This window comes from Opisthorchis viverrini (assembly GCF_000715545.1).
Source record: "Opisthorchis viverrini unplaced genomic scaffold opera_v5_171, whole genome shotgun sequence".
Taxonomy (NCBI): domain Eukaryota; kingdom Metazoa; phylum Platyhelminthes; class Trematoda; order Opisthorchiida; family Opisthorchiidae; genus Opisthorchis; species Opisthorchis viverrini.
Genome location: NW_008751829.1, coordinates 781,475 through 796,271, shown reverse-complemented (window position 1 = coordinate 796,271; position 14,797 = coordinate 781,475). Strand labels below are relative to the sequence as shown.

Genomic DNA, 14,797 nt, shown 5'->3' with positions numbered 1-14,797 from the left:
CCTCTGAGGCATCGGTGGTCGAAAACCTGCCGCAGTATTTATGTATTCCTTGTCTACCATTTGTGCCGTGCGATTGCTTCGAATAACTCCAGTATCCGAACTAGTCTATTTCTTAAATCGAACCACTTATTGCAGTTTTTTCTGTCGTGGCTAACTGGGAATACCAACACGAAACGAACACTACTCTAAGTAGTCATAGTCACTCATAGAATTTTCCCATTTCTGTTGTAAACCATAATTCTGGTAACTCCACTAATTACTACGGGCCAATTTTTTAATAACCGACTTTCCAATATTTACCGATACCGGTACGGTCATTCAGAGCGAAATAGCTCTCTTGATTTTTGTAATTCTTCACAAATTATTCTAACAGGAAATGCGTCATCCACATGTACTTACAATGAAGTCAGATTTTTTTCGTTGGTGTATAACATTCAAGAAAATTAATCAAATAAATATGGAGTTAGATTTACTAACATGCTGCTCAGCATATTGAGAACGTCTATTCGTACGGTCACAAAACGTTGTCAAGCTCGGTGAAGAGATCAACTGCAGGTCACTGCAGTCGTTTTTCGGTTTTGGTATAGCCTAGAATTCAATTAGTTGTATCACCTGAACTATAACAGTCAGCGAGCATTGACGGAGAGGTGAAAAAAACTCGTAACTTTTTCCAGAAAAATTTTTACTCTCGAAACAACACTTTTGGAGGATCACGATAAAGTGTTCCTTGTTGTGAAATGTTCATAACTCGTAGGGACCGCAGCATTGGATATTTTAAACAGCTTTTACGCGTGACTGAAGAGATAGTTTATTACATTTTATTTCAGTAGTCATGCACGTTTGTAGCTGAAACATACCATTCAAATTTTGTCAAATTTTACCATAGTTAATTCCTAATTTCTTTTTTCCAGAGAAATTTTTACTCTCAAAACAACACGTTTGGAGGATCACGATAAAGTGTCTCTTGTTGTGAAATGTTCATAACTCGTAAGAAACGCAGCAATGGGTATTTTAAACAGCTTTTACGCGTGACTGAAGAGAGTTTATTACATTTTATTTCAGTAGTCATGCACGTTTTTAGCTGAAACATACCATTCTAATTTTGTCAAATTTTACCATGGTCAATTCCTAACTTCTAGGTAGTTCCTTCAGGTTATTTTTGCGCAGTCTACCTGAAGTTGAATTGAAACTCAAAACAAGATGAGCTGGAGAAAGGTTTTACTAGAGCGGGCCGACAAACATGTGGTAGTCATTCGAACGCCGGTTCACTTCCAAATCTGTGCTTTATTCTAACGTCTGGATCATTTTTGCAGCCACTCCTATGTTTGGTTGTGTGTGTGCGCGTTTAAGGATAAAGGCCGTGGCCAATCCCGGCCAATGAATTCACTCATGTCCTGTTGGTAAATTTGCTTTTTTGCAACCATTCGATTCAAGGCTCGAACGGTATATCAGTGACTTCGGACATTTATATGAAGGTAATTCCTTGATATATATATATATATATATGTATATATCTATATAAGCAGCATATATGTTTGGTCAAGAAACATTCAGCTCCCTGGCGTGAAATAATAGGAAGGTATCAAAGCAAATGATCTCTTATGAGGGAGCAACTCCAGTCAAGTGCTTCCTGCCTTTGGTTTGTACTCACCACAACCGGTGTTCCCGGGAGAGAAGAACTGTTCAAACGGATGTGTGAACACCACGATCATCGGTGGTTCACACCTGCATTGCCAGAAATTTTCGTTACATCTTGGTGCTTAAACAATTTGAAATTATTGAGCCGGTCACCAAGAGCCTATAGCTGGGGGGTTTGTAACAGCAGCCGATACCTACGTTGCTGTGTGATGCAACTATAGAAATAAGGTCCGTTCGGTCTAAATGCCCTTCATCCATGCTCAGCCATTTAATTTTTGATTTAAAATCCCAATCCACGACAGTTTAAAACTGTCCAAGTAGTGTATCTTGCATGGTTATGATGAATATGAGATTTAAAAAAATTTCTGCTGCGTGACATCTACAGGTATCAACTGTCTAGTCTCAAATAAGTCAAACGTTTACCAACAACGGCATTATTCTTCCACCCATACTGGAAATTCTGCTGTGAAGAAACCTTTGCTTGTAGAGCCCACTCTATGCACGCGACGAGATGTTGCATAACTAGGATCATCGATTTACTCTATTTTAGAGTTTTTAATAGAATAATCCTCAGTTTCTCCTATCTATATGGTGATATCCACCAAGATTTAATGCTATTCTAACGCGTTTGCGTTAGATTAATTACGTTTTCATAGTTCATCTACTATTTCCGGCTTGTTATAGCACTGGTGGTGTACAGATGTACAAAAATCGTGTGTTCTCTTGAAAGCAATGAGAGACTGCGAAGTAGGGGTGTCGATAGAGTAAGCTAAGGTAAGGAGTGATCAGTGAGAGGCCATTCATGACCGTATCGAGCGCTTGTTTCCTTCGGTAAAAAGCTGTTTTCATTTCTCTTTCTTGCACTATCTAACCAACCGCCCTTGCTTTATCGCTAGTGGCAGCTCACATGTCTGATTACTTAGTGTACTGAAACTGTGGATCGTAGGTACTGAATTCAATTCACAGACGGATTGCGCTGTTATGAACATAAACCGGTGTTTGTTTCCTTGATCAAGTAAACTACTAGGCTTGTAAGCCCAGGAAAAGCTTTGATAATACTATCGGAATGATGCTATTTTGCAAAAATGGAAACGAATTAGAATAAACAATAGAGGTAAGGGTAGATTACCGTAATAAACTCTGTCCATTATTGATAGGCATTTATGTTGGCTCCTCAACAAACATTTTGATTGATTCAATAAGCCTGTCATGATCTCCATGTATCTCTATTTAACGGACTGGTATTCACAGTCGTTTTTCTGTCTGCCAGACTAATGCATCAAACCAGTCCGTTGTGTTTGTGTTGAATAACCTCTGTGAATTGTGCTCTGTCGCCTAAGGGATTAGTAACTTTTCAGCAGGTACATCCTTGGGGACACCACTGTACAAGGTGTAACCCCCATTTTTAATTTTAACTCAGTGCATATAATGATGAAGGACAGTGAGTCAGTTGATGAATATCCTGATTATCCACAGGCAGAAAACTTTTAGAGTCATGTATCTAAACAGCGGTAAAAGCCATTCCAGACTTTGTACAGATTTGTACAGATTGTGCTACGTGGATATGAGGCCTATATCCTTTACAAAGGAGAAGGCTGGTCACCGGCAGAACGCTACATTCATTGGCCACGTCGGACGATTTCTTGTAGTTTTTCCCCTAAAGTGTGTATTTCATTCTATTGAGGTCCTATCTCGTGCAGAAGTTCTTCAGTCGTTACTTTTCCCGTCTATCTTATCTGCGTGTGAAAATAACAAGGACACCCTGACGTGCACACATCTGCTTTGAAGTAAAATCAATCGCTGGTTGACATAACAAAACTTATGCTTTAATCGATGAGGAAAGAACGTTGCAGTAAAGAAGGAAAAGAAAATGAAAGAGATAAGAACGGATATTAGATTAATTCCGGTCCTAAGGGAATCAGTGATGGCCGGCTGGGTTTTCCACATCACAAGTGACGAAATCATTGAAACAGTAAGGCATATCGGTCATTTAGCGATGCTATCCTGAGTATTCTGTTCAGGAAATCCTCCTTTAGAACACCTCAGGAGACGACCGGTGATGGCCGCTGGGCATTCAGTGGAAAATTCAGTGGAAAGAAAACACCCTCGAGAACTGAAGCCCGGGGATTTCAAGTGAGAAAAATCCTATGGTTCCGCTATCTACTAACGCGTCACATTAGAAAAAGTCAAAATTTGCTTAAAAGATTGTAAATTGTTTTAAAAAACTTTTCCTGTATAGAAGTTCAAAGGTGCTATGAGATTCTTCTCATCTGCCTTAATAGCAACACAGAAGATGCGACCCAGAACTATCTGTCCAATCGGTTGAACATTAAACATGGTTTGGCATCACAAGTTGTCACTTAGCCCACCGTCTCCTCTTGTAATAACTCATCCATTTTTCTTATTTTATATGGACTCCCACCTTTTTTAAGGACGCATTGTGTTGTTTTAGCTGACCGAGTGAGTCTCTGTTTTGCATTTTACATGGTATGGGGTGCTTGCGCCAACCTTTCACCTTGGGTTATCCGGATAGAACTGGTATAGGTGATTCACATTAATTTATTAGAGCATGACAACTAGCCCGGGAACCAGAGAGCTGGTATGATGGATTCGTTACCACTTGTGGAAGTTAAAAACTTTGATGTTCGGCCAATATTCGGCAGATTTCGTAGCCAGTATACGGATACCGAAGTAGTATTATTCGTTTTATGTGGGTTATGTCCTGCATGTGTTATTGTCGGTTGGTATAAGTGCAAGTAAAATTCATTTATATCAATTTGAAAGAATTGAATGAGGCCACTCAATGGCTTTTTGATAATCCCCGTGACATCCCCGTACGTCCAGTACCTTATTAAACGTACAACTGCGAAATCGTTCTGTGGAAATGTTTTTAAATATCACCGACCGACAAGAGTTGGTGGAAAAACTCCCGCAATCGGTGCACTTTGAGCTAAGTTACGATATTTCTCACTAATTTGCAATCCTTAGCTGGCTTCTTCAAGGGGGCACGCATATATTCGTATGATAAATGAGTGCAAATTACACCGCTATTCAACCATAAGCCATTATGGATACAAAAAGATGTAAGCAAAATATTTTTTCCATAAGTCTGTTCTACCCGTATAAAGACCAAATCCAGATGAAAATCGCTTTTTTCCTTCCCATGGGCGCAGAATTTTTGATTGGTATTTCAAAACAGATACCATTGAAACTTGTTTGAAAGTTTGTATATTAGTTACTTACCTCCGGTAGTGTACAAATGAAATCGTGCGCGTTCGCTAGCTTGGCCGCCTCGATTATTTCTTCAGCTGTTGCGTCCAACTTGCCCATACGTATATTGTCAAAAATGGTTCCATCAAACAGCACCGGTTCTTGCTGAACGCAGCCGATCATTGAGCGAAAATGTTTCAAGTCCAACAGTGACAACTCCACATCCTCTATCAGCACCTGGAATGATGCATTTTAGATAGCAATAAAGTTTAAAAGACAATTACTGTTGAAAATTGCATCTGCTCTAAGTTTCTTCACTGAAGACGAAGTAGTAGTTTGATGTAGGGGAATCTACTGACAGTGCGAAAACATGGGCAGCTTAGGTTCAAACATGACCAATTGTACCCTGGAAACTGTCACGAGAAACAACTATTTTTTAAGTGGAGTTCCATTGTTGTCTACTTAGGTGCGAATAATCTACAGATGTTCACCTAACATCTTGTAGGCAAAATGTAGTTCTAAGATTGATTAAAACTTTGATTCAGCGACAACTACCTACCTTGCCTGCTGCTGGATCATAGAAGCGCTGGATCAGCTGCACAACTGTACTTTTACCCGACCCACTTGGTCCGACCAACGCAATCGTCTGACCGCTTTTCAAATGCAAACTGAAATTCCTTAAAACCTGGATAAAATTGACGGACGATGAATGGAAAAATGATCATAGATATCTTAAAGGCACTCTGGTATAGACGGAAGTATAAATGTTGGCGGGACGAGAGACCTTGTTAGAAAAAAACAGTTGAAAAAACGAGAAAGGATAACTTGTGATGCACTACTTATAAGGTGGCTGAAAATCCGTCGACCGCCCACGACCAAATTTGTCCTTTTCCCGGCTCATCAGTTAGGCGCAGTCCTTGGGTTTCCGTCAACCTTATGTTCTACTTGTAACCAAATTGTACGAAATTAGCGAATATACACTCATTTGAAAACTAATTTGTTTTTTTTCGAGAGACTCACCTGGAACCCAGCTGAATCTCTCGTCTCTGATGTCTCCAGCAGGCAACTGAATGGGGATTAGAACATACGGTTGACGGAAACCCGAGGACTGTGCCTACCTGCGAAACCGGTCGTGGGCTGTCGACGGATTTTCAGCGACCTTATGAGTAGTACTTAACAAACATACACATGTATCGAAATATCTCGAATATCGTAGCGAATATCGTAGGCGGCCTGGTGCAGCACATTCAGTTGACTGGAAACATCACCAACGAGTAGTTCAGCTGGGTTCCAGGTGAGTCTCTCGAAAAACCAACCAAAAGTTTTCAAATGAGTGTATATTCGCTAATTTCGTACAATTTGTAAATGAGTGTATATTCGTGAAAAAGAATAATATTCACTAGTCGTCACCATCTGACTATAGATTCATTGCCCCGTGATGTGCAAAGTTGGCAGAACAGTTGCAATCTGAAAAAACCTGAGAACGAGAACTCTAAAATTTAAAATATCAGTGTGGAATCAAATGTGTGAGTTTTTAACATCTGAAATGTAATAATACTTTCTAGCTAGGAATCACGCAAAGCATCGTTTATAGACAAAAATTCTAGATTTCTGATGTTTTACTCCAGCTAGGGGATGGATAGCCTTAAACGGGTCCCTCAGTTTAATGTCTAGTACACACAACGCAACCCAGCGAGGCAAAGGCATTTATTAGCGAGCAAGCGTAAAATTGGAAAAAATGTTAACAAAACAGACGTCGGCTTCTGGTACGTCAGCGAATCATGATTGGAAGAAATTAACACAACCTATCAGTCCGGGAACACAATCGCCTGCACTCAATATCTGAGCCGCAACAATGCTTGTGGAACGGGAACTCAGAACAAGAACAAATATGCATTGGTCAAAAATACCTCCCTCATCTCAGTATACTGTCTAGGCAAAGCACACTAATCATTAAGTTACTGGAAACTCCTCGACAGCCCGTGACCGGTTTCGCTCTTCGCCTAACTCTCCAGATGGGCGCGGTTCCCAAGTTCCCACCATCCTTATGATCTGCTTGGTTCCAAATTTCAGATGATTCGCGAAGTGCCCTACGACTTAGTTTTGATGTAAGATTCAACTGAAATCCAGCTGAATATGTCGTTTACGATAATTTCAGAGACTCTACTTACCTGAAAAGATCGGAGAAAGCTGAAGCCGGTCATGGATTCTCAGAGAGTTTTCAGCAGCCTTATGAGTATCGTGTTTTGTTCAGACAATATACTGCAGTATCTTAGTATTGTGACAACCCAAAATATAAGGGTGCTTTTGTACAGCACATTCAGCTGAAGAATTGTTGAAACGAGAAAGTCAGCTGGGATTCAGTGAAGTCCCACAGTTTAATTCAACTTAATTCTCACATTAATGTATTCGGCGAATCATCTCCCTCTTTTTGAATGTTATCTTCACACATGTGTGAAGAATAGCGACAATGTACCACATGATAGATCATCTCGGAAATGAGGTCAAAGGTGTTTTTTGAGGTTATATTGTGGGGGTTGCTGGTCCCTAGTAAACATGCTGGTTATCATACAGCGGACGTATTCAATAGATCTGTTCGACAAATCGTATATGAATATACATTATTGTGTCGTATGAGAGTATATAAGGTGTAGTCATTAACATTTTCACTAAAATGCACTATATAGCTGCGATTTTTGGGAACGGCAGTGGAATGTGTGTAGCAAGTGGAGTAAGCTCAGAAACATTATTCCATGGGGCTGTAGCATTGGAAAAGCCAGCGGACTCGACCATGTATTTTAACTTTCCTTGTATAAAGTAATGTGAGGGCACATTAGGTGGAACGTCGATTGCTTTACTGGGAAGGGATATATCTCTTGGCTGTCCTTTCTCTGGCAACCGCCGTTATTTAGAAAAACCGTTTGCCACAATTCAACGCATTAAATGCGTTCATTCAGTGAGATTGAAGGGAACAACAAATCAGTGCTTCTCAACTGGATGATTACGGTCTGGAGTGACGCTGTGTCTTCTGACAGCAAGCAAATACAACAGAACGATGGGTATCTAAAACGCTTCATTGAATATAAGCTTCTGGCCCATAATCCAGGTATAGGAGGCAGACCATTGTTAAACTCAGATGGCACGTCAAAGATGCCACACCTATAGGACACATCTGAGGATATTCAGAGCATACTTCTCTCCTCAAACGGTTAGGGCGCAAATTTACTGACCCGAAGGTCCGTGGTTTGAACCCGAGCTCGGCATCTTGACCCCTTCTGACTAGGCTTGGGCAACCTGGCAGTATCCCATCTCTCATGGTTCCTTCTGGTAGCATGTTAGCTAGGCACAGAATGGGTGTCACAGCTGAATGATGATCTTTACAATCTTACCTTCAAGATTTTCACCAATCAAAGGCGGATAAGACGGGAACAGTTCACTAGTACTAAACCACCGCTTAATCCCGATGACCATACAACCTGTGTTCACGAAAACGGTGGTATTGAATGCAAGTGTTTTAGGAGATAACTCGGTAGGGGTTAGAATGAATTGATAGGAATTACACTCCCAAGCCTCTAAGCAAATCAGAGCGTGATTCAGCTGCCACACTTAACGCAACAACTGGGGAGCATCGTATGAATTCTGATAGTGGGCATATCCTGCATCAAAAGCTCGACATATATGCATAGAAACGAAGTGCCGCTTCAGTGCCGACAGAGGTTCACCATAAATAAGAGAGGGTCTAATTTACATGGTAGACATCACAAATGCCATCAAAACAAAGCAGGTTCGTCGTTTACCACAACTGACACAATGCAGGACTACTGGCTGCAACATCTCCAAGTCAATACTCATTTAGCCAATGTGGACAAGCTATTTTGACAAACACATTGATTTGTATACCAATTTGGTTTTCACGAGAGAATAAACTGAAGCTCTCTTTTATGATATTCTTCAACTGAATGTGCTGCGAAAAAGGCTGCATCAAGTTTCAGTTGGTACGATATTCGATATATCACAGTATAGTTTTTCATAAATAGAACTACACAAGAGCTTTCAGCAACCTTGTGAACAGTTTCCTTTTAAGAACAGGCCATTCCACACCTGAATATGCCCTAAAAGTGTAAGGTCCTGTATGCAACGAAACTACTTTCTAGAAAACAGTAGGGAAGTTGTATCATTTTGAATTCACTTAGACTGGTGTTTTGCAGTAAGGAACATGAGAGACCAATTGATTTCGTGCAAGCCTGCAGCCGGAATTAAATAAATTCTAAGTCTTCCTTTAGCTTATAAATGCAAGATGGGTACACCTAGCCCGCCGGTTTGCTCTCCGCACAGCAATCCAGTTGTGGTCCTTAGTAAAAATAAATGGTTTCCTGAACATACAGAATTGTTTAGCGATAACTGACATGTGTATTTTCAGCGTATCGTTCTGGACACATGCTGTAGAATTCCCTGGTAATCAATTTTGAATAGCGCGCTGAAAATGTGCCAAGAAAACGGTGTTTGATGCAGATATCTTCCGTAGACATTGTAAACGAACTGATGAATGATTCAAGTCTGGTCAAACCAAGTCATGAGAAGGTTCCTCACACGGAGATGAAAGGCACATGACCGAGCCGTGGAATAAGAGAGGGGTACAAGCGTTGTTCGTCTGTCCACCTGGAAGCACCACCCTCGGTCTGTCCACTGAAAAATACTGTTCTTCAGGCATATGAACTGGTAAGGCAGTGAGCAGCTGATGGTGGTGTGTTTGAAGTTAGACAGGGTGTCAGAATTTCACATGAAACTAGAAGAGAATTTTGAGCATTCTGGAGGATACTCAAGAGGAAGTTATATAGAACATCAACCATGTTTTCGGACTGTGATTTACGGCTCCACCGCTTGACATCTGAAAATGCGCTTCAAGAAACATACAGTTTGGATTTAATCTCATCTAGATAGTATGGTTGGAAAACACGGAGATCAGTTTAGGCTGGAAATCACGGCGATTTGAGAAAAATCGACAACTGGAGTTTAAACCGAGGAAACAGTATTGTAAGGAATGTATAGGTTCACGAAGATGAGGGATAGGTAACCTACTCAAAGAGAGAAGTTCTTTTCATCAAAACTAAACTGGTAATTTTATGAAAAAAATTACACAGAACATGCGAAAAACCAGTGTTTATATCATATCTGACCAGCGAAGCTTCCACACTTGGTAAGGGATATTTTGAGGCAGTCACTCCAAAACAGAGTATATATTTTTGGTTGAATTATCTTGTTGTCGGTTAGTTCTACCAGAATAATGTCGAAACGGCGAACACAAGTGGAGGTAAAAGATGCTCTGGGACTACCCGTATTAACTGTAAGTGTGTATTAATAAGAAAGCAACCTCCGGGGCAAATTGAAGAGGTATATCACTTGATAGGTCCCCAGTGGACGTGGTAAAAATAGTAATCTCAATTCAAAACAGAATGAACAGTTTTTATTCCACCGAAAATTGGACATAACTTACAGTTACTTCTGGTCTTGTTGGGTAGGCAAAATCTACATTCTGAAAAGTGATATTTCCGGTGAAGTTTGGCAGTCGTAATCCTCCTCGGTCCTTATCGATTTTCGGGATCTGTTTGTCGAAATACCGAACATTAGTCATTAAGCATCACACAGTGGTGAATAATGAGGCAGGGACATTACTCACACTTCTAACACATCTCGGATAAATCACGTGATTAACAAATTACCCAACTCGACTGTGCTGTGTATATCACAACACAGTTGACCAGTCTTTGTCTTGCTAAGTCTAGTAGCCCCAAGAGTAACCGCAGTAAAGCATGTTCTAATTCCGTTCACTTAACTTGCCAGTAAGCTGTAACGCTTATATGGTGTTAGGTTTTTAAGATTTGCCTCCTGGCAAAGTTGACAGTACAACTGCAGATTTGATTTGTTCTTAGCTTTGTGCCTAAAACCCATGTGCGCACGAAGTGAATGCTAGTGGTTCGAGGCCTTAGCTTTACATTCGTAAATGCAGGTGTGTTCTACAAATCTAGAACGTTCTGGGTGGATAAGGCCAAGAATTTAAGTTGGTCACTATTCTCTTGGCTGTGAAATTTCTCCTCTGCATCCAGTCGCAGCCAGATTCTTCTACGGTGTAACGCAAATGCAGAAGGAGAAATGGGTGGAACTTTCGAGACCTTACCTACCTAATACGCTCTTAGGAGACAAAGGTGCTGGTGAGTGGCAAAGAAAAAGAATCATTGTCTTTGAATTATGCGTAAAGAGCGGGCTGTTGTCTTTCATTGCCACTGATGTGATGTTTACTTAGGAACAATATTAATTACAACATAAAGTTCTCTTGAAACAATAGTTCTACCTGTGTAACCCGGTCACATAGATTCTGTTCGATGAGGAGGCTTCTATCGGAACGAGTCCAAATATTTATGTGGCAAGAAGTTTGAAGTAAAACATTTTCCTTTCAGGAAGTTCATAACATCCGTTCATATTTTATTTTAATCTTTCCACTCGATCGGCCCAATGGCTGTGGAAGACGGCTGAAGCCTAGATAAGCAATTGCTCCGCCGAATCCTGTTAAACGAAACTGGTACTGTGCGACTTGTATCCTTGTCAGAAGGTCAGTCAGATGTTAGTACATCTCTATCACTTCACCTTTTACTTAGCTGACTGTTTTCGATCATGAAGGACGATTATTCTGAAGTAAAACTCTGCTCATTGTTTGATTTGTTTCCACCCACCATGGTCATTTTAAGGAGAACACAGACAAGTGAGCTTTTGCGCGACACATTACCGCCGCTTTCAGAATGTCAACTAACCGTACGACACTGACTCGGAGAGTGTCTTGGAACGGTTAACTATCCATGAGCAAGGAGATTTTGTCGGTTTTTTTTTTACTTCACACATTCAGTGGGATACTAGTAGAATTCCAAGCCGTCACTGAGTCCGGTAGGCGTATACGTATAGAGCCGCTCTTGATATCGTATTGATTTTCAAAACAGTTGCTTGTAACGGTTTACGGAATTTCGAGCGCCGTGATCTGCCAATAATACGGTGGACGACAAAAATAGACTGTCACTGAATATGCCTAAAGCTCCCCTTGTATTTGGCTTATTCCTCCTTTCTATGCATTTAAATACCTGAATCTGACTACGTTTTTTCAGCACAGTCACCGTAAAATAAGCACACTAGATGGTTATTATGTACAGTGTGATAATCTGCGGTGTGATGTACATACATATCCTTTAATTTATGATGATTTGGATTGTCTGGCGAAAGGACGGCCCGAAAGACGCCATGAAATATTCTATTATTGGGGCTTAACAAAGAACGAGGCGACAACGCGTTCAGTAGTCACAGAAGAGATGGATCCTGGTGGATTTGAGCGATCACAACAGATTTAAAAAGCTCAGGTTCCAAGACTTTTAGGTGTACCACAAAGATGCCGGAAGCAAGAGATGACTTGAGACAACCCATGCGATATCGATAGGACTCTCAGCTTCCTTTTAGCCTTGAGGATGCACCGGTAACGATGATGAAAATTTCGATAATGTTGATGAGCAGGACGCCTACGATGGCAACGATGACTGTAAGTCCTCAACAACAGCTATGCTGTTCACAACGAACACAGTGTTCGCAGCGAACACTAACAGGAGTTTTTGTGTCTCTTACTCGTCATCACATCGTCCGTCACTTAAAACATACTTCCTTGCTTTTGAAGGATAAAACAGAGGTAGCTACCCTCCTTTATCACTATCATTTTGAAGGCACTCTAAAAAGACGTTTATTGCCATCCACTTACCTGTATCGATCTTTGGTGATCGATGCACCTAAAGATTTTTGAGTTTGCCGCATACTTTAAAAGGATGCTCAACTTATACTGTAAAGGTAGATGTCGTGTTTCCGGAGCTTCAGATTAGGATGTAAATAGTTTACTGCTTTTTTAGAATCTACGAAACCCATTGAGCTGTCCAGTCCCATTTCTAATCAGCTGCTAATTCCGGTTTTGTCAACTTCCTGTTCAGGATATATATTCATTAAACTCTCTCGCAAAACTGCACCCCAAATCGATTAGTTAGCTTCTAGAACCGCTAGACAAGCGGGAAAAGATTTTAAAGTGTTATAATTTCAATGTTGCTGACGTGAGCGCTTTTAAAATGACCTCAAATAGACATCCATCGCGAATGTTTTGTTCTTAAGTCGTTCTTGGTTTATTCTTTTAAAAATGAGGGGGGAAAATGGTGGTCCCTGGTCTGTTCTATCTATTCGAATCATTATTTCTGTAGGTTCAAGCCCTTCACTGGCCGCACGTACTACTCATTCAAAGTTTTGAATTAGGTCAACTTCCACGGTGTTCAGCAGTTCATCTGATGAACAGGCGTAACTTCTCTGAATTGTGTCTAATGATCTATCCAAATACACAACTTGGTACACCGCGATAAGCTCACTACTCAGTAAAACACTACGGGTTGAACTCAGAGATTGAGGGTCATCTACCAGGGTTGCTTCACGTGTAAATACATTCACAAGTCACAGAAAACCCCCCAAACTCACTCTTTCGATTGTTCCATACACATCCTGAGCGGCAGCTAGAGCGTGTATAATATTTGGGAAGGTCATAAAGGCCGAACCCATAAATATACTGCCAAGTATGATGCAGCTGAACACCTGAAATCAAAAAAGTGGAAACAAAAATTACTCCAACACTAGGTTGTGGATCACTTTGATGCGATTCCAACTGACTCAAGTAAGCAAACTTGTATCACGTCAAGTCGGATGCGTTTCGATCATTCCACCAACAGATCAAGGTTAGATTAAGTTTGTATACCAATAATATGTCCACACACACAATTTTCGCTCACAATTGCGAAGGTTACACTTTTTAAGATGACTACTCGAAGATGGATGGCAGACTGTGGGCTCGATAAAGCGATGACAAAAATAAAAGACATTTTTTTGGTTTGTTAACACTATTGTGAAGATTATTCAGCCATCAGTCTTTTGCGTCTTCACTTGTATCGTGTCCGAATTACGAGATACCTTTTGCATAGGGCACCCAGCTGAAGAGCACCGCTAACTCTGAAACTAACCCAACTCTAAGGTGCAAGATATTCTCAACCTATCCATCCAAGTTTTATTGATCTTTGGATAGATTTAACTTACCTTAACAGTGAAGTAATTTGGCACTCAAACCAATTTCTGCATCGTGCTGCTACCTCACTTAATGACGGTCTTTCTCTTGGAAATCGAACATAAAGGCGTAATCTCTGTGTGATCACATTCCTGGTTCGTTTTGCACAGTCTAATCAGATGCGTACTACGGATTACGGTAATAAATAACTAAAACTCTGGCATGTCGGCGATTAGCCCTACAACTTACGACAGCAGTCTCGATGAAATGAAAGCTGTTCCTGACTGCACACGTTCAGCCTCCGTTTTGGAACTCTGCCGATTGCAGCACTGAAGAGAACATCAAACAAAGTAGTCGAATCGATGTGATGTCTGCTCTTGATCAGATGACGGGAAACTGATGGAACCAGCAGTGTAGAATGTGATCCTGTTTATTTTCGAGGCTATCTGTGTGTATCTGATTGGTTCAACTGTCTCAATGAGCTGGCAGTTCACAAACGTATTTGATCATCCTGTTTCAGCTAAACCATCGAATCCTCCGACTCAATTCCCTGTTTTTTCCATACTCACTGGATTTCAGCGTTCAACACTGCACAACACTAACCAGGCGCAATAAGGTTGATCGGTGACAGTGCGTGTCGGTCACCGTTAGTAGTGAACTGGGCGCCACGATCAATGTGCATACGACGTAACAAGTTCCTGACTATTATCACGGATTTTTGGTTCGTAATGTAAAGACAAGTCGGATGGAGGATTCAAGAGGATCGCAAAGATATACGCTGATGTCAACAGTAGGGTTTAGGTGCACGATGGGTCTTATTTATTTGAACCC

The 14,797-nt window shown here is 40.8% G+C and overlaps 1 protein-coding gene across 1 annotated transcript in view; it reads right to left on the bottom strand.

The window, feature by feature from the left end:
• T265_07485 (hypothetical protein) overlaps positions 1 to 14,797 on the bottom strand; it is a gene marked incomplete at both ends in the record, with an annotated part of 48,635 nt that overhangs the window by 21,017 nt on the left and 12,821 nt on the right. Inside the window, 4 exons of the mRNA XM_009173018.1 lie at positions 4,882 to 5,085; positions 5,408 to 5,533; positions 10,343 to 10,450; positions 13,390 to 13,503. Of these exons, the coding sequence (XP_009171282.1) occupies positions 4,882 to 5,085; positions 5,408 to 5,533; positions 10,343 to 10,450; positions 13,390 to 13,503 (552 nt within the window). The remainder of the gene's footprint in view (positions 1 to 4,881; positions 5,086 to 5,407; positions 5,534 to 10,342; positions 10,451 to 13,389; positions 13,504 to 14,797) is intronic.